The 26,907-nt window shown below is 42.1% G+C and overlaps 1 protein-coding gene across 1 annotated transcript in view; it reads left to right on the top strand.

The window, feature by feature from the left end:
• Window positions 1-26,907, top strand: part of DIAPH2 (diaphanous related formin 2) — a gene marked incomplete in the record, with an annotated part of 1,463,478 nt that overhangs the window by 347,554 nt on the left and 1,089,017 nt on the right. Inside the window, 5 exon segments of the mRNA XM_056540556.1 lie at window positions 4,386-4,460; window positions 4,553-4,622; window positions 7,704-7,840; window positions 8,829-8,937; window positions 18,925-19,035. Coding sequence (XP_056396531.1) covers window positions 4,386-4,460; window positions 4,553-4,622; window positions 7,704-7,840; window positions 8,829-8,937; window positions 18,925-19,035 — 502 coding nt within the window.

Raw genomic sequence — 26,907 nt, 5'->3', positions numbered from 1 at the left:
GACTCGAGTCCACTGGAATGGGAGTCACCAGTGATCTGGCTCATGGTGTCTCAAACCGTGTATAGGTTAACGGTGCCCTGGCGTCACGAAATTGGGTTGATTTCACGTTATCCACCCACAAAACAGTGCCCTAGAATCATGAAATATGGTTAATTTCACGTTATCCACCCCATGTCACCACAGTCTTCCAACAAGTGTGCCTCCAGTAAACTACATCTACCAGCATGCCCGGACAACCTCCAGCACTTAGGAGAGGAAAAAACCCCAGAGGAGGAAACCACTAGGGAACCATAGCTAAAGGATTGTCCTTCTCTTGGGTTTAGAGCAATGTTTCCCAACCAGTGTGCCTCCAGCTGTTGCAAAACTACAACTCCCAGCATGCCCAGACAGCCGAAGGGGCAACTTGAGTCCACTGGAATGGGAGTCACCAGTGATCTGGCTCATGGTGTCTCAAACCGTGTATAGGTTAACGGTGCCCTGGCGTCACAAATTTGGGTTGATTTCACATTATCCACCCACAAAACAGTGCCCTAGAATCATGAAATATGGTTAATTTCACGTCATCCACCCCATGTCACCACAGTCTTCCAACTAGTGTGCCTCCAGTAAACTACATCTACCAGCATGCCCGGACGAACTCCAGCACTTAGGAGAGGATAGACTCCCAGTGAAGGAAACCACTAGGGAACCATAGCTAAAGGATTGTCCTTCTCTTGGGTTTAGAGCAATGTTTCCCAACCAGTGTGCCTCCAGCTGTTGCAAAACTACAACTCCTAGCATGCTCAGACAGCCTTCGGCTGTCCGGGCATGCTAGGAGTTGTAGTTTTGCCACAGCTGGAGGCACACTGGTTGGGAAACACTGGGTTAGATGTGCTGTTTAAGCCTAAATACACCGTATGTTATATCAGTCAGAACAGCGTCTTGTTTATCACAGAATGATATCGCCAACACTGCTTGTTTCTAGTTGTGCCGCTCATGGATCGGATGGACGTACATTGTGCGTGGCGCTTGTGTATCCAGAGGATTCCAGTTTCCTTCTTCACTCATCATTTATAATGGTTATCACCATATGAATGTCTGAGTAATATTCGGAGGAATAGAGGGGCCCATCGGATTCCTTTGGTTTAGGATCCGACTCAATAATGGATCCCAATGGTCACGCAGAAGATTCCAGACCTGAAGTAGATTTTGGCGCAGTCACTTTCCCCAGGATGTGTTTATTATGAGATATAACCCAATGATGATATGTTCTGTGTGTATGAAGGTCACTCTGAAGGTGTCCGTGATGCATTTCTCCATCATCTCAGGCCTAATAATGGATCTATAATGTCTCCATCATCCCAGGCCTAATAATGGATCTATAATGTCTCTATCATCTCAGGCCTAATAATGGATCTATAATGTCTCCATCATCTCTGGCCTAATAATGGATCTATAATGTATCCATCATATCTGGCCTAATAATGGATCTATAATGTCTCCATCATCTCAGGCCTAATAATGGATCTATAATGTCTCTATCATCCCAGGCCTAATAATGGATCTATAATGTCTCTATCATCCCAGGCCTAATAATGGATCTATAATGTCTCTATCATCCCAGGCCTAATAATGGATCTATAATGTCTCCATCATCTCTGGCCTAATAATGGATCTATAATGTATCCATCATCTCTGGCCTAATAATGGATCTATAATGTCTCCATCATCTCAGGCCTAATAATGGATCTATAATGTCTCCATCATCTCAGGCCTAATAATGGATCTATAATGTCTCCATCATCCCAGGCCTAAAAATGGATCTATAATGTCTCCATCATCCCAGGCCTAAAAATGGATCTATAATGTCTCCATCATCTCAGGCCTAAACATGGATCTATAATGTCTCCATCATCTCAGGCCTAATAATGGTTCTATAATGTCTCCATCATCCCAGGCCTACAAATGGTTCTATAATGTCTCCATCATCCCAGGCCTACAAATGGTTCTATAATGTCTCCATCATCTCAGGCCTAATAATGGATCGGGATTTATAATATCTCCATCATCTTTGGCCTAATAAGGGATCGGGATCTATAATGTCTCCATCATCTCTAGCCTTATAATGGATCGGGATCTACAATGTCTCCATCATCTCTAGACCCGTGGATTGCTTGGTCCACTCTTATCCAATCCTCTTTATTTGTTGTTTTCATTCTCAAATGATTCGTTTGGATCTCTATTGCATGTTATAGATCTCTATTGATTCTTTTGGATCATTGTTTGTTGTTCTGGATCTCTTGATTTGTTTGGATCTTTATCGATGGATCTGGATCTCTATTGGTGGTTCTGGATTTCTATTGGTGGTTCTGGATTTCTATTGGTGGTTCTGGATCTCTTTATACGTTTGGATCTCTATTGGTGGTTCTGGTTCTCTATTGGTGATTCTGGATCTCTATTGGTGGTTCTGGATCTCTTTATTTGTTTGGATCTCTGGTGGTAGTTCTGAATCTTTATTAGTGGTTCTGTTTTTTATTGGTGGTTCTCGATCTCTGTTGGTTGTTCTGCTTTTCTATTGGTGGTTCTGGATGTATATTGGTGGTTATGGATTTCTATTAGTGGTCCTGGATCTCTTGATTTGTTTGGATCTCTATTGGTGGTTCTGGATTTCTATTGGTGGTTCTGGATCTCTATTAATGGTTCTGGATCTCTTGATTTGTTTGGATCTCTGATGGTGGTGCTGAATCTCTATTGGTGGTTCTGGTTTTTTATTGGTGGTTCTGGATCTCTATTGGTGGTTCTGCTTTTCTATTGGTGGTTCTGGATCTCTATTGGTGGTTCTGCTTTTCTATTGGTGGTTCTGGATCTCTATTGGTGGTTATGGATTTCTATTAGTGGTCCTGCATCTCTTGATTTGTTTGGATCTCTGGTGGTGGTTCTGGATCTCTATTGGAGATTCTGGATCCCTATTGATTATTCTGGATCTATATTGGTAATTCTAGATCACTATTGGTGGTTCTGGATCTCTTGATTTGTTTGGATCTCTGGTGGTGGTTCTGGATCTCTATTTGTGGTTCTGGATTCCTATTGGTTGTTCTGGATCTCTGTTGGTGGTGGTTCTGGATCTCTGTTGGTGGTTCTGGATCTCTGTTGGTGGTTCTGGATCTCTCTGCAGCTTCTGACCTTGTAGATCTGCAGCTTTTCCTCAGTTCGCTCCTTTCTTTTAGGCTTATGTCTCTCTCTTGGTTTTCTTCCGACCTCTATGACTTCTCGTTCAGGGGATCATTACATGACAATTCCTCTTGCTCCCGAACACCTTCTAGGATCAGTCATTTCTCTCTTCATGGCCTCTACGGGGCAAACTATTAGTAGATTCAGTTTTTGGACTCATCTGTGCGCTGATAATGTCAGGTATATACCTTCTCCATTAATAACACATCAATGTATACATCTTCCTGTGACATCATCAGTTACTGACAGCTTTCCCCAGTGTCCCATATACAATGAAGGCAGCTGTGGTGCCCACCGTCACTTCAACTGGAAAGAGACCTCAGGACCCCCATTCCAAGGTGTTCCCCTCTAATAGTGAAATTCGTATCATTGTTAATAAATATTATGTTACTTGAATAAATATTATATTATTAATGTTATCTTGAAACCTGTCAAAAAGTAACAAAAATAACATGATAATGAGGGGTGAGCAGCCGACCCCCCTTTAATTCCGTATGATAATAAGTGGGGTATTTGGTAATGATGGGTATTTGTCTGTATATGAACCCACAGGATTGTGAAGAACTGTGGAATTTGTTGGTTCTCTAAAATGATTGTTGTTGTTTTTGTTGTTGTCAAGTATAATAATAATTATATATTATTATTATATTAATATTGTTATTATTATTATTATTATTATTATTATTATATATTATTATTATTGTTGTTATTATTATTATATTATATTATTATTATTATTATTATATATTATATTATTATATATTATTATTGTTATTATTATTATATTATTATATATTATTATTGTTATTGTTGGTGTTATTATTATTATATTATTATATATTATATTATTATGATTATTATTATTATTATGATTATTATTATTATTATTATTATTATTATTATTATTATATATTATTATTATTATTGTTGTTATTATTATTATATTATATTATTATTATTATTATTATATATTATATTATTATATATTATTATTGTTATTATTATTATATTATTATATATTATTATTGTTATTGTTGGTGTTATTATTATTATATTATTATATATTATATTATTATGATTATTATTATTATTATTACTGTTATCATTTTACCATATAAAAAAGTGTTTTTTTTTTTTTTTAACTAAACAAAATATTTATTTTCTCTCTTGGATAGTTGGGTTAACAACTTTGGACATGAAGGCCTCGGGCTCCTGCTGGACGTTCTGGAGAAGCTTCTGGACAAGAAACAGTACGTATCCTCCAGAATCCTCCTCACAATCTACATCTTCTCAGATTCCATTTTACATCTTATTTAATATATACATTTTTTTTCTCTCCAAGGCAGGAAAATATTGACAAGAAAAATCAGCATAAACTCATCCAGTGCCTGAAAGCTTTCATGAACAATAAGGTAGGTGGGCCTGTACGCGAGGAGCGCGCTCACCAGCCGCTGCGCCATTCTTTACGCTGAACATGAAGGATTATCTTCTCCTCATGCCGATTGTGTCTATGACAATGTTGTGACAAGTCCGTCCCTTCTCCGATTCATCTGCACAGAAAATTGCTGGAGTTAAATTAATCGATTTTTCTCAATATAAATTGGTTGACGAATTGGAATAAACTAGAACCAGCAAAAAAAAAATTACAAAATAATTTTTTCTAGATATATAATGATAGAGATTATCTCAGTAGGCTGTAAAACATAAAAAACACCTGTGAATAGAGAGAGAAGAGCAGTCGGGGGACCACTTTATCCATTGTTCTGATCAGCAGTTTATAACATTTGTATCATAGCTGAATGTTTTCTTTAGTAAAGAAGATTAAGTTATATAATGTATCCAATGTGAGGGCTACAATGTATCCAATGTGAGGGCTACAATGTATCCAATGTGAGGGCTACAATGTATCCAATGTGAGGGCTACAATGTATCCAATGTGAGGGCTACAATGTATCCAATGTGAGGGCTACAATGTATCCAATGTGAGGGCTACAATGTATCCAATGTGAGGGCTACAATGTATCCAATGTGAGGGCTACAATGTATCCAATGTGAGGGCTACAATGTATCTAATGTGAGGGCTACAATGTATCCAATGTGAGGGCTACAATGTATCCAATGTGAGGGCTACAATGTATCCAATGTGAGGGCTACAATGTATCCAATGTGAGGGCTACAATGTATCCAATGTGATGGCTACAATGTATCCAATGTGAGGGCTACAATGTATCCAATGTGAGGGCTACAATGTATCCAATGTGAGGGCTACAATGTATCCAATGTGAGGGCTACAATGTATCCAATGTGAGGGCTACAATGTATCCAATGTGATGGCTACAATGTATCCAATGTGAGGGCTACAATGTATCCAATGTGAGGGCTACAATGTATCCAATGTGAGGGCTACAATGTATCCAATGTGAGGGCTACAATGTATCCAATGTGAGGGCTACAATGTATCCAATGTGAGGGCTACAATGTATCCAATGTGAGGGCTACAATGTATCCAATGTGAGGGCTACAATGTATCCAATGTGAGGGCTACAATGTATCCAATGTGAGGGCTACAATGTATCCAATGTGAGGGCTACAATGTATCCAATGTGAGGGCTACAATGTATCCAATGTGAGGGCTACAATGTATCAGCGGAAAACTGAGGTGTAAATAATTTAAAAAAGACGCCTGTTTAGAGCTAAATCAATATAAATAATAAAAAGCTTCTCCAAAAGGTGTGAAAAAGGGCGGAAGGAACGAGGGTTCTGACTTTATTATGATGTTTTTGAATAATTGTCCAGAGGGGCAGATATAGGCATTAATTAAATAAAAAAAATGCTTAAAATTTTAAACAATAGATGAAGGGAGAATATTCAAAGACTTGTGCAATCACAAGACCCGCAACAAAAAATTATAGGACATCATTTAAAGGGGTATTCCAGTGAAGATTATTTGTTTCATATCATCTGGCTCCAGAAAGTTAAACAGATTTGTAAATTGCTTCTATTAAAAAATCTTAATCCTACCAGTACTTATCAGCTGCTGAAGTTGAGTTGTTCCTTTCTGTCTGACCCCAGTGCCCTCTACTGACACCTCTGTCCGTGTCAGGAACTGTCCAGAGCAGGAGAGGTTTGCTATGGGGATTTTCTACCTACTCTGGACAGTTCCTGAGACAGACAGAGGTGTCAGCAGAGAGCACTGTGGTCAGACAGAAAAGAACAACTCAACTTCAGCAGCTGATAAGTGCTGGAAGGATTACGATTTTTTAATAGAAGTCATTTACAAATCTGTTTAACTTTCTGGAGCCAGTTCATATATATATATATATATATATATATATATATATATATATACATATATATATATATATATAAAGTTTTTCACTGGAGTACCCCTTTAATACCAGGTTAATTTTATATTAGCTGCGACAGTTGGATGCGCCAGAAACATGTGCAAACTGTCTGAGTATCGTATGCTAATAGCACCTACGCCATAACCCCGCCCCTTTTCAAAAAGTTTGCAAAAGGGGCACAAACAAGGAAAATGTATAATGCTAAATAAATTAAAATCTGGCACTAATAACGTGCAACACAATTTTATTAATTGTGTCGCCAATAAAGTAAAAAAAAAAAAAAAAAGGGTTAAGCTTCTTCAAAAATGCCCCTTGAAAAGTAGCATATGCCAGAAATATTTGATTTGTTATAGGAGGTATGTCGGCACTTCCCTGTAGATTGTGGTGATGCACCAGGTGGAGGTAAGTTAATAGTAGTAAGAATAGTACCCAGCACTCACCAATGCTGCTAAATAGTGAAGATTTAATGATCTATATCATGGTTCAGGGACGCGTTTCGATATAAGTGTCTTCCTCAGCTGTCTGCCTATAGGCAGACAGCTGAGGAAGAAACTTATGCCGAAACGCGTCCCTGAACCGTGATATAGATCAATAAATCTTCACTATTTTGCGGCATTGGTGAGTGCCGGGTACTATTCTTACTACTATTAACTTACCTCCACCTGGTGCATCACCACAATACACACGGAAGTGCCGACATACCTCCTATGTAATTTATACACCTAGGGTAAGTTCACACATACAGGATCTGCTGCATATTTTCTGCATCTGATTGTGCCGTTTAAGTCAATGGGTAGTAAAATCGGCTGCACAAAATATGCAGCAAACAATGCAGCGCATCCTGTACGTGTGAACCTACCCCTAGACAACATTAAACTTCTATGTGGCGACCACCCAAAATTGCATAGGAATTTGCTCATCTCTGGGGGCGGTCTTCTAGAAGGTAATTGGCGCTATACATAATTTGTGGTGTACTGACAATCTGGATGTCAGGATCTGGTCTGGATAAGGGGGTGGGTGGTCTTTTGAAGAGGTTTCATTGTATTTGGTGCAATCACTGTGTCCCATGTAATTTACCACAAAAGAGCAGAATTTATACATCTATAGTGAACGAGCAGATCTGACGACTCTCTTATGTGTCCTCAGTACGGCCTGCAAAGGATGCTGGGAGAAGAGCGAAGTTTAACTCTCCTGGCAAGAGCGATCGATCCAAAACAAGCCAACATGATGACGGAGATCCTGAAGATCCTGTCCGCCATCTGCATTGTTGGGGAGGATAACATGTAAGTGACATCTGGGCTGGGTTCACATATATCAGGTGTCCGGCATAGTTTCCGGCGTGCACCAAAAGGAAGCTGATGCTACAACTGATCTCATTCATTTCAACGGGACAATTCACAATCATCCAGCCCCGAATGGTCGGACATGCCGGAGGGAAGGGGAACGCAACTTCCTGTCAGGTGCCAGAATCAATAAATGACGGATGCCAGACAACTGGTGACAACTGATGACAACTGATGACAGCTGATGGTCGTTGTTATTGGTAGCACCTAGATTTAGACTGAGTTCACCAATGCCGGATGCCGGACATATGTGAACCAAGCCTTATCCTTTTTTTTGGTTAATTCTGTCAGATTTTTAGAAATGATCTCCGGTTTCTTTGACACTTTTTATATTTCTTTGGCTGGGTTCACTTATGTCCGACATCTGGCATTGGTGAACTCAGCCTAGATCTAGACGTAACTGATGCCACAACTGATGACAAGTTGTCATCAGTTATATGGCATCCAACATCCATTATTTCTGGCACCGGACCGGGGAACGCACCAATCTGTGATCCCCTGTCTGGTGTCCTCCGGCGCGTCCAATCATCCGCTGTCAAAATTGAGACCCTGGATAATTGTGAACTTTCCCTTTCAAATGAATGAGATGAGTTGTAGCATCAGTTTCCCTGCCGGATGCCTGATCTATGTGAACCCGGCCGTATTTGCCCCCAATGTATCTGCTGCAAAGATCTGCAAAGTTTTCTTTATATTTCCCCTTATTTCTCGCTGCCTTTAATTGTACCGTTGATACCTGGCGATACTGTTGGTCAGATATCGGCGTCTTCTGTTCTTACCTGATCAATTTCCGTTTTTGTGATTTTGGGATCTTCTTACCCAGAAAAGAAAATTGTCAAAACTATTCTCGATCTTCGAACTGCACAAAATGTCCACAAAGAATGTTTATTTTATTATTAATTTTCTATCTATTTTCCTTTTTTTTTCTCAGACTGGAGAAGCTTCTGGAAGCGATCACTACAGCTGCTGAAATTAACAACAAAGAACGTTTTGCACCAATTGTGGAAGGATTAGAAAATCACGAAGCGCTTCACGTCCAGGTAAGAAAATAACAACAAAATAAATGAAACTGCAATATAGTATCAGCGTCTTCTGCCCAAATACAATCAATCTTCATGTCAGTAACAGAAACCATTTGTATAGTTAGTATTTATATTCTTGTATATAAGAGCAGTATTATAGTAGTTATATTCTTGTATATACGGGCAGTATTATAGTAGATATATTCTTGTATATAGGAGCAGTATTATAGTAGTTATATTCTTGTATATAGGAGGCAGTATTATAGTAGTTATATTCTTGTATATAGGAGCAGTATTATAGTAGTTATATTCTTGTATATAGGGGGCAGTATTATAGTAGTTATATTCTTGTATATAGGAGCAGTATTATAGTAGTTATATTCTTGTATATAGGAGCAGTATTATAGTAGTTATATTCTTGTATATATGAGCAGTATTATAGTAGTTATATTCTTGTATATAGGAGCAGTATTATAGTAGTTATATTCTTGTATATAGGAGCAGTATTATAGTAGTTATATTCTTGTATATAGGAGCAGTATTATAGTAGTTATATTCTTGTATATAGGAGCAGTATTATAGTAGTTATATTCTTGTATATAGGAGCAGTATTATAGTAGTTATATTCTTGTATATAGGAGCAGTATTATAGTAGTTATATTCTTGTATATAGGAGCAGTATTATAGTAGTTATAGTCTTGTATATAGGAGCAGTATTATATTAGTTATATTCTTGTATATAGGAGCAGTATTATAGTAGTTATATTCTTGTATATAGGAGCAGTATTATAGTAGTTATTTTCTTGTATATAGGAGGCAGTGTTATAGTAGTTATATTCTTGTATATAGGAGCAGTATTATAGTAGTTATATTCTTGTATATAGGAGGAAGTATTATAGTAGTTATATTCTTGTATATAGGAGCAGTATTATAGTAGTTATATTCTTGTATATAGGTGCAGTATTATAGTAGTTATATTCTTGTATATAGGAGCAGTATTATAGTAGTTATATTCTTGTATATAGGGGCAGTATTTTAGTAGTTATATTCTTGTATATAGGAGCAGTATTATAGTAGTTATATTCTTGTATATAGGAGCAGTATTATAGTAGTTATATTCTTGTATACAGGAGCAGTATTATAGTAGTTATATTCTTGTATATAGGGGCAGTATTATAGTAGTTATATTCTTGTATATAGGAGCAGTATTATAGTAGTTATATTCTTGTATATAGGAGCAGTATTATAGTAGTTATATTCTTGTATATAGGAGCAGTATTATAGTAGTTATATTCTTGTATATAGGAGCAGTATTATAGTAGTTATATTCTTGTATATAGGAGCAGTATTATAGTAGTTATATTCTTGTATATAGGGGGCAGCATTACGCTGTGCACAATCTCCCATAGTCTTCTTAGACATATCAGCCATAGACATTATAGCCGTAATCTAAACTACAAAAGACGATGATTCTAGTAACACGGTCATATGTCGTCAGACCAATTACCATATTCTTGGCTTTTTAACAGGAAACCTTTGTATAAACAGCGTGCAGTTGTTAAGTTGTGTCTATTATTAGCTCCCCGACTGCTGTATATCTCTTTTATGTTGTGCAGAACTTTCTAGAACGGCCTTTTCTTGGTAAATTGGTTGTTATCGCAGCTAACGACGGTTTTGTTGGATTCTTACAATCGGCCACCTCAGCCTTGGGACATTAAGCTCTTATAATGGTTGATTCCGGAGATTATTGCCTTTGTGTTCGGGCACTTACAGCTTTGTTTATTAGCCCATGTGCCGAGCGGAAAATGTTTTCACTTGTGCAGAATATTTTCTACAAATAAGTGGACGGCAGTCACTTAACCAATTTACCGCTCCGTGCGCAATAATTGGTCGGACCAGCAAGTGATTGGCGAGGAACATCTCCACATATGCATAAGCTTTATGGAAAGAGGAAAGCGGCCGACACATGACCCAGTCTAATGTTACTATCTCTTATCTTCTATTTGGCCCCTGTAAATCCTCTGCTAGATGTCAGTGAATATTTCCATGTCACTGAATATTTTATCTATGCAGATTCTTCTGATGTCGATCTTGATTTTTCGTAGTGCATGTTAGTAGCAGGTGTCCCCCGTCCAGGCCATATATTTTTGGCTCTATTGTCATTGGCTGCTATAGTCACATGTCCGCACAGGATATGCTGGAAGGAGGTCTGTAAACCAAGGCCGGTCAGGGAACTATAAAGCCGACAAGGTTTTTAGAGGGCAAAGAAATTAGTCAGGCACTGCTGTACTTACTATGGCTAGTCTATCCGCAGGTGTGTCCTCTGCTGATTCCCATGGGGGGGGGGGGGGGGGGGGGTACTGATATAAGCCATTACAATGTTCAATAATAATCAAGAAGAAAAAAAGCTGTGGCACTCACCCATTATGTAGAAATTAAATATTTTTTATTTAACCATTGCTGATATAAAAAGTGCAGCGGGATTGATACCTGACGGCAACAGCCGTTTCCTGCGTAACGCAGGAAACGGCTGTTGCCGTCAGGTATCAATCCTGCTGTTTGTTTGTCTGCCTCCTGTGCTGTACTGAGGAAATAGGGGTAGGTAAGTGTAGTTTATTTTTTTCCTCCAGGAGGAAATTAATTTTAGAAAAATTTTCCCTTTAAGGGCCACACGATCCCAGCAGTCAGCCAATGACCAGTGATTAATCAGCTGATCGCTGGGTCTTTTACATGGGGCAATAAAAGGTTGGTTGGTTGATATAAATACCTTTTTTGTCATGTGATATGGCCTCCAGAACTTGTATCTAAGCCCTTCATGTGTGATACTGTCTGCTGAGCCTGTGTATCTAAGTCTTTCATGTGAGATTCTGTCTGCTGAGCCCGTGTATCTAAGTCTTTCATGTGAGATTATGTCTGCTGAGCCCACGTATCTAATGCTATCATGTGTGATACTGTCTGCTGAGCCCGCGTATCTAAGTCAATCATGTGAGATACTGTCTGCTGAGCCCGTGTATCTAAGGCAATCATGTGAGATTCTGTCTGCTGAGCCCGTGTATCTAAGTCAATCATGTGAGATTCTGTCTGCTGAGCCCGTGTATCTAAGTCAATCATGTGAGATTCTGTCTGCTGAGCCCGTGTATCTAAGTCTATCCTGTGTGATACTGTCTGCTGAGCCTGTGTATCTAATCCTATCATGTGAGATACTGTCTGCTGAGCCTGTGTATCTAATGCTATCATGTGTGATACTGTCTGCTTAGCCTGTGTATCTAATCGTTTCATGTGAGATACTGTCTGCTGAGCCTGTGTATCTAAGTCTTTCATGTGTGATACTGTCTGCTGAGCCTGTGTATCTAATGCTATCATGTGTGATACTGTCTGCTGAGCCCATGTATCTAATCCTATCATGTGTGATACTGTCTGCTGAGCCCGTGTATCTAATCCTATCATGTGTGATACTGTCTGCTGAGCCCGTGTATCTAATCCTATCATGTGAGATACTGTCTGCTGAGCCTGTGTATCTAATCCTATCATGTGAGATACTGTCTGCTGAGCCCACGTATCTAATGCTATCATGTGAGATACTGTCTGCTGAGCCTGTGTATCTAAGTCTATCATGTGAGATACTGTCTGCTGAGCCTGTGTATCTAATCTTATCATGTGAGATACTGTCTGCTGAGCCCGTGTATCTAAGTCTATCATGTGTGATACTGTCTGCTGAGCCCACGTATCTAATGCTATCATGTGTGATACTGTCTGCTGAGCCCACGTATCTAATGCTATCATGTGTGATACTGTCTGCTGAGCCAGTGTATCTAATCCTATCATGTGCGATACTGTCTGCTGAGCCTGTGTATCTAATCCTATCATGTGCGATACTGTCTGCTGAGCCTGTGTATCTAATGCTATCATGTGAGATACTGTCTGCTGAGCCTGTGTATCTAATCCTATCATGTGAGATACTGTCTGCTGAGCCCATGTATCTAATCCTATCATGTGTGATACTGTCTGCTGAGCCCGTGTATCTAAGTCTATCGTGTGATACTGTCTGCTAAGCCTGTGTATCTAATCCTATCATGTGAGATACTGTCTGCTAAGCCTGTGTATCTAAGCTATCGGCAGTCTCATATGTAATTATTCTGTACGTTGTGGTGGATCGGTAATGATGGCGCCAGCGGCCGTTTGTAGGATTTGGGTGAAGGAGGGAGAAGTCATCGGGATCAGCGCAGGGATCAGCGCAGCAATGAGATAATGATGGAGAGGATGAGTCTCCCCGCAGAGGTGATGGCGCCGACACTTCTCTAATCTTCACAATCCAATGGAAGAAGTGATGGGGGACGCCATCCGCGCTGATTGTATTTGCTTTTTCCGGGGTCAAGGTGATGATACAAGGGCGGCCATGCTTCATCCGATGGGAATCTGCAGGCCGTTCCAATAATCGTCAGGATGGATACAATCACTTTAATGTTACAGTATAGAGAATATATACGGATGTAGCAGAGCCGAGTGCGTCAGCACAGGGAACCGAGTCTGTTAGTGGGAATGTAATCAGGTGATATAGAGGAAGGGGTATATAGGGGAAGGGGTATATAGAGGAAGGGGTATATAGGGGAAGGGGTATATAGAGGAAGGGGTATATAAGAGAAGGGGTATATAGAGGAAGGGGTATATAAGAGAAGGGGGATATAGAGGAATGGGTATATAGAGGAAGGGGTATATAGGGGAAGGGGTATATAAGAGAAGGGGTATATAGGGGAAGGGGTATATAGGGGAAGGGGTATATAGAGCAAGGGGTATATAGGGGAAGGGGTATATAGGGGAAGGGGAATATAGGGGAAGGGGAATATAGGGGAAGGAGTATATAGGGGAAGGGGTATATAGGGGAAGGGGTATATAGAGGAAGGGGTATATAAGGGAAGGGGTATATAGGGGAAGGGGTATATAGGGGAAGGGGTATATAGAGGGAAGGGTATATAGGGGAAGGGTATATAGGGGAAGGGGCATATAGGGAGAAGGGTATATAGGGGAAGGGGTATATAGAGGAAGGGGTATATAGGGGAAGGGGTATATAGGGGAGGGGTATACATGGGAAGGGGTATATAGGGGAAGGGGTATACAGGGGAAGGGGTATATAGGGGAAGGGGTATACATGGGAATGGGTATATAGGGGAAGGGGTATATAGGGGAAGGGGTATAAAGGGGAAGGGGTATATAGGGGAAGGAGTATATAGGGGAAGGAGTATATAGGGGAATGGGTATACAGGGGAAGGAGTATATAGGGGAATGGGTATACAGGGGAAGGAGTATATAGGGGAAGAGGTATATAGGGGAAGGAGTATATAGGGGAAGGGGTATACAGGGGAAGGAGTATATAGGGGAATGGGTGTACAGGGGAAGGAGTATATAGGGGAAGGGGTATATAGAGGAAGGGGTATATAGGGGAAGGGGTATACATGGGAAGGGGTATATAGGGGAAGGGGTATATAGGGGAAGGGGTATAAAGGGGAAGGGGTATTTAGGGGAAGGAGTATATAGGGGAAGGGGTATACAGGGGAAGGAGTATATAGGGGAATGGGTATACAGGGGAAGGAGTATATAGGGGAAGAGGTATATAGGGGAAGGGTATAAAGGGGAAGGGGTATATAGGAAAAGGGGAATATAGGGGAAGGGGTATATAGGGGAAGGGGTATATAGGGAAAGGGGTATACAGGGGAAGGGGTATATGGTGGAAGGGGTATATAAGGGAAGGGGTATATAGGGGAAGGTGTATATAGGGAAAGGGGTATATAGGAGAAGGGGTATACAGGGGAAGGGGTATACAGGGGAAGGGGTATACAGGGGAAGGGGTATATAGGGGAATAGGGATATAGGGGAAGGGGTATATAGGGGAAGGGGTATATAGGGGAAGGGATATACAGGGGAAGGGGTATATAGGGGAAGAGGGATATAGGGGAAGGGGTATATAGGGGAAGGGATATATAGGGGAAGGGATATATAGGAGAAGGGGTATATAGGGGAAGAGGGATATAGGGGAAGAGGGATATAGGGGAAGGGGTATATAGGGGAAGGGATATATAGGAGAAGGGGGATATAGGGGAAGAGGGATATAGGGGAAGGGGTATATAAGGGAGGGGTATATAGGGGAAGGGTATATAAGGGGGGGTATATAGGGGAAGGGGTATATAGGGGAAGAGGTATTTAGAGGAAGAGGTATATGGGGGAAGGGGTATATAGGGGAAGTGGTATATAGTGGAAGTGGTATATAGGGGACGGGGTATATAGTGGAATGGGTATATAGAGGAAGGGGTATATAGGGGAAGTGGTATATAGAGGAAGGGGTATATAGGGGAAGGGGTATATAGGGGAAGGGGTATATAGGGGAAGGGGTATATAGGACTATAGAGTCCTCTCCTGTAATACCATATGAAAAAATCTGATCTTAGGTTAGATCATTGTGGGACCCTTTTAGTTCAGCATTGTGGACTGTGCATGCTGGGAGTAGTAGTACGCTGGTGGGAGTGGACCCTTTTAGTTCAGCATTGTGGACTGTGCATGCTGGGAGTAGTAGTACTCTGGTGGGAGTGGACCCTCTTAGCTCAGCATTGTGGACTGTGCATGCTGGGAGTAGTAGTACGCTGGTGGGAGTGGACCCTCTTATCTCAGCATTGTGGACTGTGCATGCTGGGAGTAGTAGTACGCTGGTGGGAGTGGACCCTCTTAGTTCAGCATTGTGGACTGTGCATGCTGAGAGTAGTAGTACGCTGGTGGGAGTGGACCCTCTTAGCTCAGCATTGTGGACTGTGCATGCTGGGAGTAGTAGTACGCTGGTGGGAGTGGACCCTTTTAGTTCAGCATTGTGGACTGTGCATGCTGGGAGTAGTATTACGCTGGTGGGAGTGGACCCTTTTAGTTCAGCATTGTGGACTGTGCATGCTGGGAGTAGTAGTACGCTGGTGGGAGTGGACCCTCTTAGTTCAGCATTGTGGACTGTGCATGCTGGGAGTAGTAGTACGCTGGTGGGGGTGGACCCTCTTAGTTCAGCATTGTGGACTGTGCATGCTGGGAGTAGTAGTACGCTGGTGGGAGTGGACCCTCTTAGCTCAGCATTGTGGACTGTGCATGCTGGGAGTAGTAGTACGCTGGTGGGAGTGGACCCTCTTAGCTCAGCATTGTGGACTGTGCATGCTGGGAGTAGTAGTACGCTGGTGGGAGTGGACCCTCTTAGCTCAGCATTGTGGACTGTGCATGCTGGGAGCAGTAGTACGCTGGTGGGAGTGGACCCTCTTAGCTCAGCATTGTGGACTGTGCATGCTGGGAGTAGTAGTACGCTGGTGGGAGTGGACCCTCTTAGTTCAGCATTGTGGACTGTGCATGCTGGGAGTAGTAGTACGCTGGTGGGAGTGGACCCTCTTAGCTCAGCATTGTGGACTGTGCATGCTGGGAGTAGTAGTACGCTGGTGGGAGTGGACCCTCTTAGCTCAGCATTGTGGACTGTGCATGCTGGGAGTAGTAGTACGCTGGTGGGAGTGGACCCTCTTAGCTCAGCATTGTGGACTGTGCATGCTGGGAGCAGTAGTACGCTGGTGGGAGTGGACCCTCTTAGCTCAGCATTGTGGACTGTGCATGCTGGGAGTAGTAGTACGCTGGTGGGAGTGGACCCTCTTAGCTCAGCATTGTGGACTGTGCATGCTGGGAGTAGTAGTACACTGGTGGGAGTGGACCCTTTTAGTTCAGCATTGTTGACTGTGCATGCTGGAAGTAGTAGTACACTGGTGGGAGTGGACCCTTTTAGTTCAGCATTGTGGACTGTGCATGCTGGGAGTAGTAGTACGCTGGTGGGAGTGGACCCTCTTAGCTCAGCATTGTGGACTGTGCATGCTGGGAGTAGTAGTACGCTGTTGGGAGTGGACCCTCTTATCTCAGCATTGTGGACTGTGCATGCTGGGAGTAGTAGTACGCTGGTGCGAGTGGACCCTCTTAGCTCAGCATTGTGGGACCTTTTTAGTTCAGCATTATGAGACTGTGGTGCACAACGGGGGGTGCGATGTTAGGTGTATGGGGCAGATGTTATAGTCCAGGGGCAGATTGTTTTAACCCCTAAATGTTCGTGACGCCAGGGTTTGGTTTTAACTGCTAACCACCCGAGTCCAAGGCCAGGTTAGGGTTAACGGTAGCTGGACAGATGTTACAGTCTATACAGCTCGGTCAGGATCCCAGAGAGGTGACCAGTGACACAGGGGACCTCGCAGCTTCCTGGGACTTTGGGTGTTTGGACAGACTTTAGGACAGCCGCGCCGACTGTAATAGACTTGACTGAGGATAGTGACAGCAGACAGGGATGACTTGACTCACTGACATGTGGCTGTAATTTAGGGTGAGGCCTCCAGCGCTGGACACTGACCCTGAGACGTCTGGACTGGACTTGACATCAGGATCTAAGAGCAATGAATGATCCAAGAGAGAGAGGGGGCGGAGCAAGGAGCCCATAGGTCAAGCTGCAGGTCACCTGGTTAGCTGGTGCTTTCTGGGTAACAAAACATGTGACAACAGTATCATGTGACTATTAACCATGTGACCATATCAAAGGTCCTTTGCATTCAATATACAACTAATTACATTCTGGGGGTACACTGCAGGTGAGCTGATAGGACTGTGGGGTGCATATCCTGCACTGGGACATCACAAGACCCTCTTAGCTCAATATAGCAAATATTTGAATTTTAAAGACCAAAATTTGAATGTAAATGAGAATGAAATTGAATAGGTGGGGGCGCTGTTGCATTGGAGTCTATGAGCTGAACAGTCTGTAAGGGATGTGGTGAAACTTGGTACTACAGCTTCAAATTACTATTAGACTGAGGAGCATCTACCCTGGAACAATGATTTCTATCCACAAGACATCATTTTAAGAGGCCTCGTCACTTTAAGCACCCAAACTTGTATTCATTTTTATTTACAATTTCCTTTTAGCAGTTTGGTCTATAATAAGCTCATAGAAATCGTCAGGTTTGTTTCCATTTTTTATAATCATATGCGGTGATAATGAATGTGTGATTTGCCTTCAGGCTCATATTTGTTTACATGTTGGAAACTTATCAGTGAAATAAAACATAAAGGAGTGTAGTAGAAAAAAAGGATCTGAGCGGCAATACCAGCCATGGACAGGAGGGGAGCTATTTCAGGAGGACTCCGCCCACTTTTGTAGTCTTATAGAAGCTCTTTGAGGAGGACCTGACACCACTTATTCGTAAGTCGGTGTCCTCTACCCGGTCTCCTCTGTATGGTACATATAGTAATACTGGGACTGAGAGAGTCCGGGGCAGAGAGGAATCCCACCAGGCTTCTTATGTGCCCATTTTACTAATCCAATGATGAACAGGGTTTTGATTGACAGGCGTTTTGGTTTCCATGGGTCCATCAAAAAGTCAAAGTAGGACAAAGACTTTTTCCCTCCATGGCAGCGGTGTTACAATGCACTTTGGCCCCTATAATTAACCTGCTGAATATGACTTTGCCTCCTGATTGACCATGGAAGCAGCATGTTTGGCCCTCAGAGTTTGTCTGTCTATACCAGTGTTTCCCAACCAGTGTGCCCCCAGCTGTTGCAAAACTACAACTACCCTACGTGTTTCACCTGGAAGTGCTGAGATCATCAGGGGAAAAACTGGGGAAAATGCACCAGATAAATAAACAATCAATTTTAGAATGCCAGATATTGCAAAACTACAATTCCCATCATGCCCAGACAGCCGCTGGCTGTCTGGGCATGCTGGGAGTTGTAGTTTTGCAACAGCTGGAGGCACCCTGGTTGGGAAACACTGGTCTATTCAGCCATCATATTAATAAATACACAACAGAAGAGTTATTATAAATCCATGGTCCTCGTTCAAATATATTATTGGTGGACGATGCTATTGGGGAGGAGAGCGTTTGACCCCACGCACTGTACGCACTTATCTCACCGCCATGTTTCCTTTTCCATGCTCATTTCTGAATTCTGTCTTTTAGGTCTCTTGTATGCAATTTATCAACGCCCTTCTGACCTCCCCGGAGGACCTGGACTTCAGGATACATCTGAGGAACGAGTTCTTACGATGTGGACTGAAGCAAATATTACCTGTAAGTAAGAATGACCCCCCCCCCAAACCCCCCCCCTCCACCCCACAGGCCTGTAGCAGTCAGAGCATGGCGCCCACGGGGCCACACAATGAACAGGCGCAGCTACACACACGAGCCACCTATCCACATCAACCATAAGAGACCATAACAGCGTCCGAACTCCTATACTTAAAGCGTACCTGTCATAGTGCAAAAAAAAGGAAAAAAAGTGATATGTTACTCAGGACCCAATCCTGATCATGTGCATATAATTGTTATGTGTCTCGGACCTATATATCCAGAGATATAAGCATTTATCTGCTGGTGAGTTACTTTTTCATTGTGCAGGCTGGAGGGGGCGCGTCAGTCTGGGCTGGAGGGGGCGTGTCAGTCTGGGCTGGAGGGGGCGTGTCAGTCTGTCTCCCTCACAGGAGCAAGCCTGGGCAGTCAGCCAATCAGGACTCTCTACTCTGTAACCCTTTCTTCTCTGGTTTCATGCTGTACATGTTACACAGAGGAAGATGCTTGGAGCTTGCCTGCAGTAATCAGAAGACATTATGGTGAATTCATAACAGGATAAAATGTATAAATATAAGAATAGATCTTTATAATATTAGTGCAAGGATTTTTTTAGATAAAAGTACAGCATTTTTATGAATACATGTTCTATCTGTTTTATCTTCTCCTAGTAAAGCTGGATGCTAATCAGCATAGCTGTCACTATGTGTGTCATTCATCTTTCACAGACTCCTGAATGTCTGATCAACTTCTTTGTCATTCAGGAGTCCCAGAAAGCTTTGACTATTTCAGCATGCTGGGAGTTGTAGTTTAGTAACAACTGAAGCTGCAATGTTTGTAAATAACTGTGTTAGAGCAGTGTTGCCTCCAGCTGTTGTAAAACTACAGCTCCCAGCATGTCCACACATCCTTTATCTGTCGTTTTGCATACACAATAGAAATCATCTATACTGGATTTCTCATGCAGTGGTTAAATCTAGGGTTACATGGTGTCCATTTCCATAAATATAAGGGCCACTCGAGTCCACTGAAATGGGAGTAACCAGCAATCTGGCTCATGGAAGGGATCTTGAGGAAGAACCCCACTCCCGTCATGTCAATATACCCTAACAGAAGCAATCTTCATTAGACGATCCCTAACCAAGTGTTTACCAAGCGGTACCAGTCCAGCTGGTACAAAACAAAAACTCCCAGCATGCCCGGTCAGCCTCCAGCACTTAGAAGAGGAAAACCCCCCCAGTGGAGAAAACCTCTAGGGAACCATGGCCAGGGCCGGCTCTGCCTATAGGCAAAGTAGGCGGCTGCCTAGAGCATCTGAACCACTCTATCAGCCAGAATGTAGAGTGTCAAAGGGCGGGCCAATGGGCGGAGTCAAGAGAGTGGCAGAAATCCTTGCACCAGCCCTTACCATGGCTAAAGGATTGCCCTTCTCTTGGGCTTAGAGCACTGTTTCCCAACCAGTGTGCCTCCGATGGTTCCAAAACTACAACTTCTAGCATGCCCGGACAGCCGTTGGCTGTCCGGGCATGCTAGAAGTGGTAGTTTTGGAACCGTCGGAGGAACTCTGGTTGGGAAATACCAGTGTGGGCAATATTTCATGGATCCCTAGAGGTTTTCTCCACTGGGGATTTTTTCCTCAGAATATAAAAAAATGTCCTCCCACCAGGGCCGTATCCATAAGCCGTACAGAAGTTGCGCTTGCACCAGGTCCTGGCACCACTCGGGACCGATCAGATTTATGATACTCCCCCGCATCCCAACCATCATCCATAAATCAGGCAAAACATAATTACGCAAACAGTTCGGACTAAACAACCAATAAAGCGGCGATGAGTTATTAGCTGCCGCATACGTAATGAAATTAAACTATAATGAAACCGAAGGGGAAAAAAAAAAAAGTTTCCAGTCAGCTGGTGTCGTCCCGGGTAATTGTAGCCATTTATATCCCATCTCTTTACGGGAAGAGCCGTAGAGCCCACGCCGTATATTCTGGGAGCCGAGACCGTTGCAGCGTCGCATTCAGTGTGTCCGCCGCGGCCGCCCATGTATAAAGCACCTTGTAGACATTCCACCGCGCTACTTCATTTCCTCTTCTTGTCACCTTCCAGTAAATTAAACCGTCTTTAGAGAAATATTAAAATAGCCGTCGTCTTCCTCGCGGAATCTTTTTTTTTTTTTTTTTTTCGTGGTGGCCCAATGCTCAGGGGATAAATTAAAGCTCGTTGAAGCAGATACATGGCGGGGACAGATGACAGCCTTGGGTCAGATCCCGGCTGAGATTTTCATGGCAGCCACTTTGAGTTCACTGCACATTTTCCTTAAACATTATTGTTTTACCAGCGAGCGCGCGGAGTCGACAATCTAAACAGCGTTGACCATAAAATGGTCTGTTTCCTTAATTGAATAACTTCGGGATATATTTATGCCTAATGTGTTCGGTGTCATATAGACTTTTGCTCATGTGTAACGGCTTTGCCGCTGACGCTCCCTCTTTTGAAATGCCAAAGCCGTTCGGCGCTTCTGTGATTTGAAAACACTTAAATTCCTCAGATAAATTAAGGCAATAATATCGAATTACTGTTTTTTTTTTTTATATATATATATGTTTTGCTTTAATTTAATACAATTGAAGACAATATCTTACGGTTTTGCAACCTAGTATATTTACTATATCCCCATAACAAACCTCTTCTACTCTGTGCAGTTCCCGAGACAAGCAGAGGCGTCAGCAGAGAGCACTGTTGCCAGACAAAAAATAACAACTCAACTTCAGCAGCTGATAATTATTGAAAGGATTAAGATTTTTTAATAGAAGTAATTTACAAATCTGTTTAACTTTCTGGAGCCAGTTGATATATAAAAAAAAAAAAAGTCCTAAGGATAGGGGATAAGTTTCAGATCGCTGGGCACCCCGTGATATCCTGTACGGGGCCCCAGCAGCCCACGGGAAGGGGATGTGTTGACCACCGCATGAAGCAGCGGCTGACGCACCCCCTCAATGCAACTCTATGGCATAGCCGGAACACTGCCTTCGGCAATCTCTGGCTCTGCCATAGCGCTGTATTGAGAGGGTGTGTCAGCCGCCGCTTCGTGCAGTGGTCAACACACCCCCTTCCTCCAGGGTGTTGGAGATCGCTGGGGGCCCCAGCGGTCGGACTCCCTGTAGTCTGAAACGTATCCCCTATCCTTAGGATAGGGGATAAGTTTTAAGGACTAGACTACTACTTTAATGATGGAGGAAATAGAGGCCCTCCGACTCTAGCACCCAAGGGCTCTTAAACACCTGGAGACACCTAAACTTTCATATTAATTGTGTAAAAAAGATCTTTGAATTCAAGGGAGAAAAAGAAAAATTCAACCTGCTTGTGGTTTCTGTTGACCCAGATGGTATAAAGTCACCATGAACAATTTGTATTCTTGTAATGGAATGTATTCTAGAGGGTAGACCAAAGGTGAAGCAACGAACATGAATGATTATGAATAAATATAACAGACCCTGCCGCAATGATAATGACACAATGTGCACTCAACATTCTAAATGGATTATAACACAATCTGCATGTATCAGACCCACCTATTGGAATAAGAACACAATTTGCATTTATCAGACCCGCCTATTGGAATAAGAACACAATTTGCATTTATCAGACCCACCTATTGGAATAAGAACACAGTTTGCATTTATCAGACCCGCCCACTCAGATAATGACACAATGTGCACTCAACATTCTAAATGGATTATAACACAATCTGCATGTATCAGACCCGCCTATTGGAATAAGAACATAATTTGCATTTATCAGACCCGCCCACTCGGATAATGACATAATCTGCATTTATCAGACCCGCCCACTTGGATAATGACACAATCTGCATTAATCAGACCCACCCACTCAGATAATGACACATCCTGCATTTATCAGACCCGCCCACTAGGATAAGAACACAATTTGTATTAATTAGACCCGCCAATTAGGATTATAACACAATGTACACTCAACAGACCTGCCCACTAGAATTATAACACAATCTGCATTTATCAGACCCACCCACTAGAATTATAACACAATCTGCATTTATCAGACCAGCCCACTAGGATAAGAACACAATTTGCATTTATCAGACCCGCTCACTCAGATTATGACACAATGTGCACTCAGCAAACCAGTCTATAAAAAATAAAACACAATCTGTATGTAACAGAACCGCCCACCAAGATTATAACACAATCTGCATGTAACAGACCCGCCCACCAAGTTTATAACACAATCTGCTTTTATCAGACCTGCCCACATAGATTACGCCACAATGATAACTCAACAGACCCGCCCACTAGGATTATAAAACAATCTGAATTTAACAGACCCGCCCACTAGGATTATAACACAATCGGCATTTAACAGACCCGCTTAATAGGATTATAACACAATCGGCATTTAACAGACCCCCCCACTAGTATTATAACACAATCTGCATTTAACAGACCCGCCCACTAGGATTATAAAACAATCTGCATTTAACAGACCCGCCCACTAGGATTATAACACAATCTGCATTTAACAGACCCGCCCACTACGATTATAACACAATCGGCTTTTAACAGACCCGCCCACTAGGATTATAAAACAATCTGCATTTAACAGACCCGCCCACTAGGATTATAACAGAATCGGCATTTAACAGACCCGCCCACTAGGATTATAGAACGGTATATACTAAATATACAGAGGAGATGGACCCGCTGGTTCTGTTCTGCTGCTGTTCTTTTTTTGTGGATTGTTTTCGTTAGGCTTCATCCATTTGGGCTCTATAGTATGTTACACCCTGGTGTTCTTTACGGGAAAATTAAGATTTTGGAAAATCCTTTTTAAACAATGTGGCACAATGCTGGGCCGTCATGTCTGTCTTCTGTCTCTACAACATTTACACCACCCAGAATCCTGTGCAAACATCAAGGCATGCTGGGACCAAGTTAAAGCCCACTGATCTGGAAAGGTGTTTTTTTTTTTTTTCTCATTTTGCAGGTTTAATGCTTTAAAAAAAAAAAAAAAAAAAAAAAAAAAAGATTATTTAAAAATAAAGATTATTTCTTTTCAGAACCTGATATGATAAAATGTGGATTTATTTGGCACTAGTGCAGCTCGGCTACATGAACATGTGACTGTGTCCTAATATAATCCACAACCTAATAATAAAATAATAATAAAATGTTTCCTTTTTCCTTCTGAACATTCTAGATAACGTCTCATCATACGGGATGATCCAGTCGATCTCCCAGGACCAGCGTCTCATTCCTAAATTACCTTAATAAACAATCTTATATATTCATCGCATTGAATTCCCCAAATACATTACTGAGAACCCGGGAAAAAAATTGCAAATCCATTTATATTCCGCATGTTTGTTTATTTTTTTATTTAAATGTGGAAGAGATTGAGAATTTTTTGCAACATTGCAGTAAAGTTGGTTCCTTTAATAACGTCCCTGATATTAACGTGTAAATAATTGAATCGCATTAGAAAACTTCTGTCGAGCATCAATACGTCGTCCCCCCTGGTAGATGACAGCTGAGTGGCGGCGCATGTAAAAAATATGCAAATAAAGTGAATTCAGCAGCGATTCTGCTCGTGAATTGTCGAAATGGAGATTCCGACCGTTTCTCAAAAATACAAAAACAATCAAATGCGGCGCTTTATTAAAAAGGAAAGTGAACGCAAAGGTTTGTAAATAGAGAGAAGAAAATTTCTTGAGAGTTCTGATTACTTAAAGGGGTACTCCGCCAGAAAACTTCTTATCCCATATCCAAAGGATGACTGCGTGCCGGATGACTGGCGACTACAGCCGCCACGCCCCCTCCATTCATGTCTATGGGAGGAGGCGTGACGGCTACTACGTAGCTTCATGCCTCCTCCCATAGACATGAATGGAGGGGGCGTGGCGTCCCCTCTCATAGACATGAATGGACGGAGCGTGACGTCATGAACACAGAAGCTCCAAGCTTTCATGTTCTGGATGCCGCTGCTGCCTACCCAGAGATTCCGGGGGTCCCCAGCAACAAGACCCTCCTTTGGATAGGGGATAAGATGGTTTTTTGGGGAGTACCCCTTTACCGGTCAGGCTCTAAGGTCTCCTAGGCCCAGTAGACATTCCTCCCCATGCCCAGTAGACATTCCTGCCAGCAGCAATGGTGAAGATAAGAAGATTGAAAGGTGTCCCTGCCAGCCTGTAAATAATCCCCTGAACGGGGAGCAATCCTTTTAGTCCCGTCTGCTCCGGTTGTATTTAAATCCCCTGGTCAAGATTGACAGACCACCTCAACGCTCCCTAAGTAGACGGAACAGAGCAATGATGCAGGCTGGGCCCTGCCTGTCAATCATGTTGAAGAGGAGTGATTACAGCTGGAGCAGGTGGGGCTAGAAGAGGGTTGCTCTCCACCAAGGGACTACTTACAGGCAGGCGGGGACACCTTTCAAAGTTCATATCTTAACCATTGGTGCCGATAGGAACCATAGGAATGATAAGGAAGAAGATTTTACCATATATAACTTGTTGCCATGAATCATATTTGGTAAAATCGGATGTCAAGTCCCCTTTAAAGGGGTACTCCAGTGGAAAACTTTTTTTTTTTTTAAATCAACTGGTGGAAGAAAGTTAAACAGATTTGTAAATTACTTCTATTAAAAAATCTTAATCCTTCCAGTACTTATTAGCTTCTGAATACTACAGAGGAAATTATTTTCTTTTTGGAACACAGAGCTCTCTGCTGACATCATGACCACAGTGCTCTCTGCTGACATCATGACCACAGTGCTCTCTGCTGACATCTCTGTTTATTTTAGGAGCTGTCCAGAGCAGCATATGTTTGCTGTGAGGATTTTCTCCTACTCTGGTCAGTTCCTAAAATGGACAGAGATGTCAGCAGAGAGCTCTGTGTTAAAAAAAAAAATAATAATCCTCTGTAGTATTCAGCAGCTAATAAGTACTGGAAGGATTAAGATTTTTTTTTTAGAAGTAATTTACAAATCTGTTTATCTATCTGGCACCAGTTGATTTAAAAAAATAAATAAATAAAAAAAGTTTTCCACCGGAGTACCACTTTAAAATGATGTAAAATTGTAAAAACTATAGCAAAAGCTGAAAAGACACAGCTAGAGATGAGCAAACTTACAGTAAATTTGATTCGTCATGAACTTCTCGGCTCAGCAGTTGATGACTTATCCTGCCTAAATTAGTTCAGCTTTCAGGTGCTCCGGTGGCTGGAAAAGGTGGATACATTCCTAGGAGACTCTTTCCTAGGAATGTATCCACCTTTTCCAGCCCACCGGAGCACATGAAAGCTGAACTAATTTAGGCAGGATAAGTCATCAACTGCCGAGCCGAGAAGTTCATGACGAATCAAATTTACTGTAAGTTCGCTCATCTCTAGATACAGCATCTATTTGTCATAAAAATGGATCAATTAAAACAATGTATATTTTTGTGACTTATTGAAAAAATGTCAAATAAAAATTATAATAAATTATAACAATATAAAATATCGCCACGTCCTCACCACGCTGCCCTGTGATGTCATGCCACGCCCCCTCAATGCAAGTCTATAGGAGGGGGCATTTCAGATGCCACGCCCCCTCCCATAGACTTGCATTATGGGGTGTTATGTCACGTCACGAGGGGCGTGCCTATGATGTCACCACCACCGCTGCACAGAGATCACAGAAGTCCCAGCTGCAGGACCCCCACGATTGGACATCTTATCCCCTATCCTTTGGATAAGGGATAAGATGCCTAGGGGTGGAGTACCCCTTTAAGGAATAATGTCTCCCTTTAGGGGGACAAGCTTGGGGTTCAGCCCAAGAGACACATTACCCCGCTGAG

This window comes from Hyla sarda, chromosome 9 (assembly GCF_029499605.1).
Source record: "Hyla sarda isolate aHylSar1 chromosome 9, aHylSar1.hap1, whole genome shotgun sequence".
NCBI lineage: Eukaryota > Metazoa > Chordata > Amphibia > Anura > Hylidae > Hyla > Hyla sarda.
The sequence above is the reverse complement of the archived record's forward strand: the minus strand, read 5'-3'. Positions and strand labels throughout refer to the sequence as shown.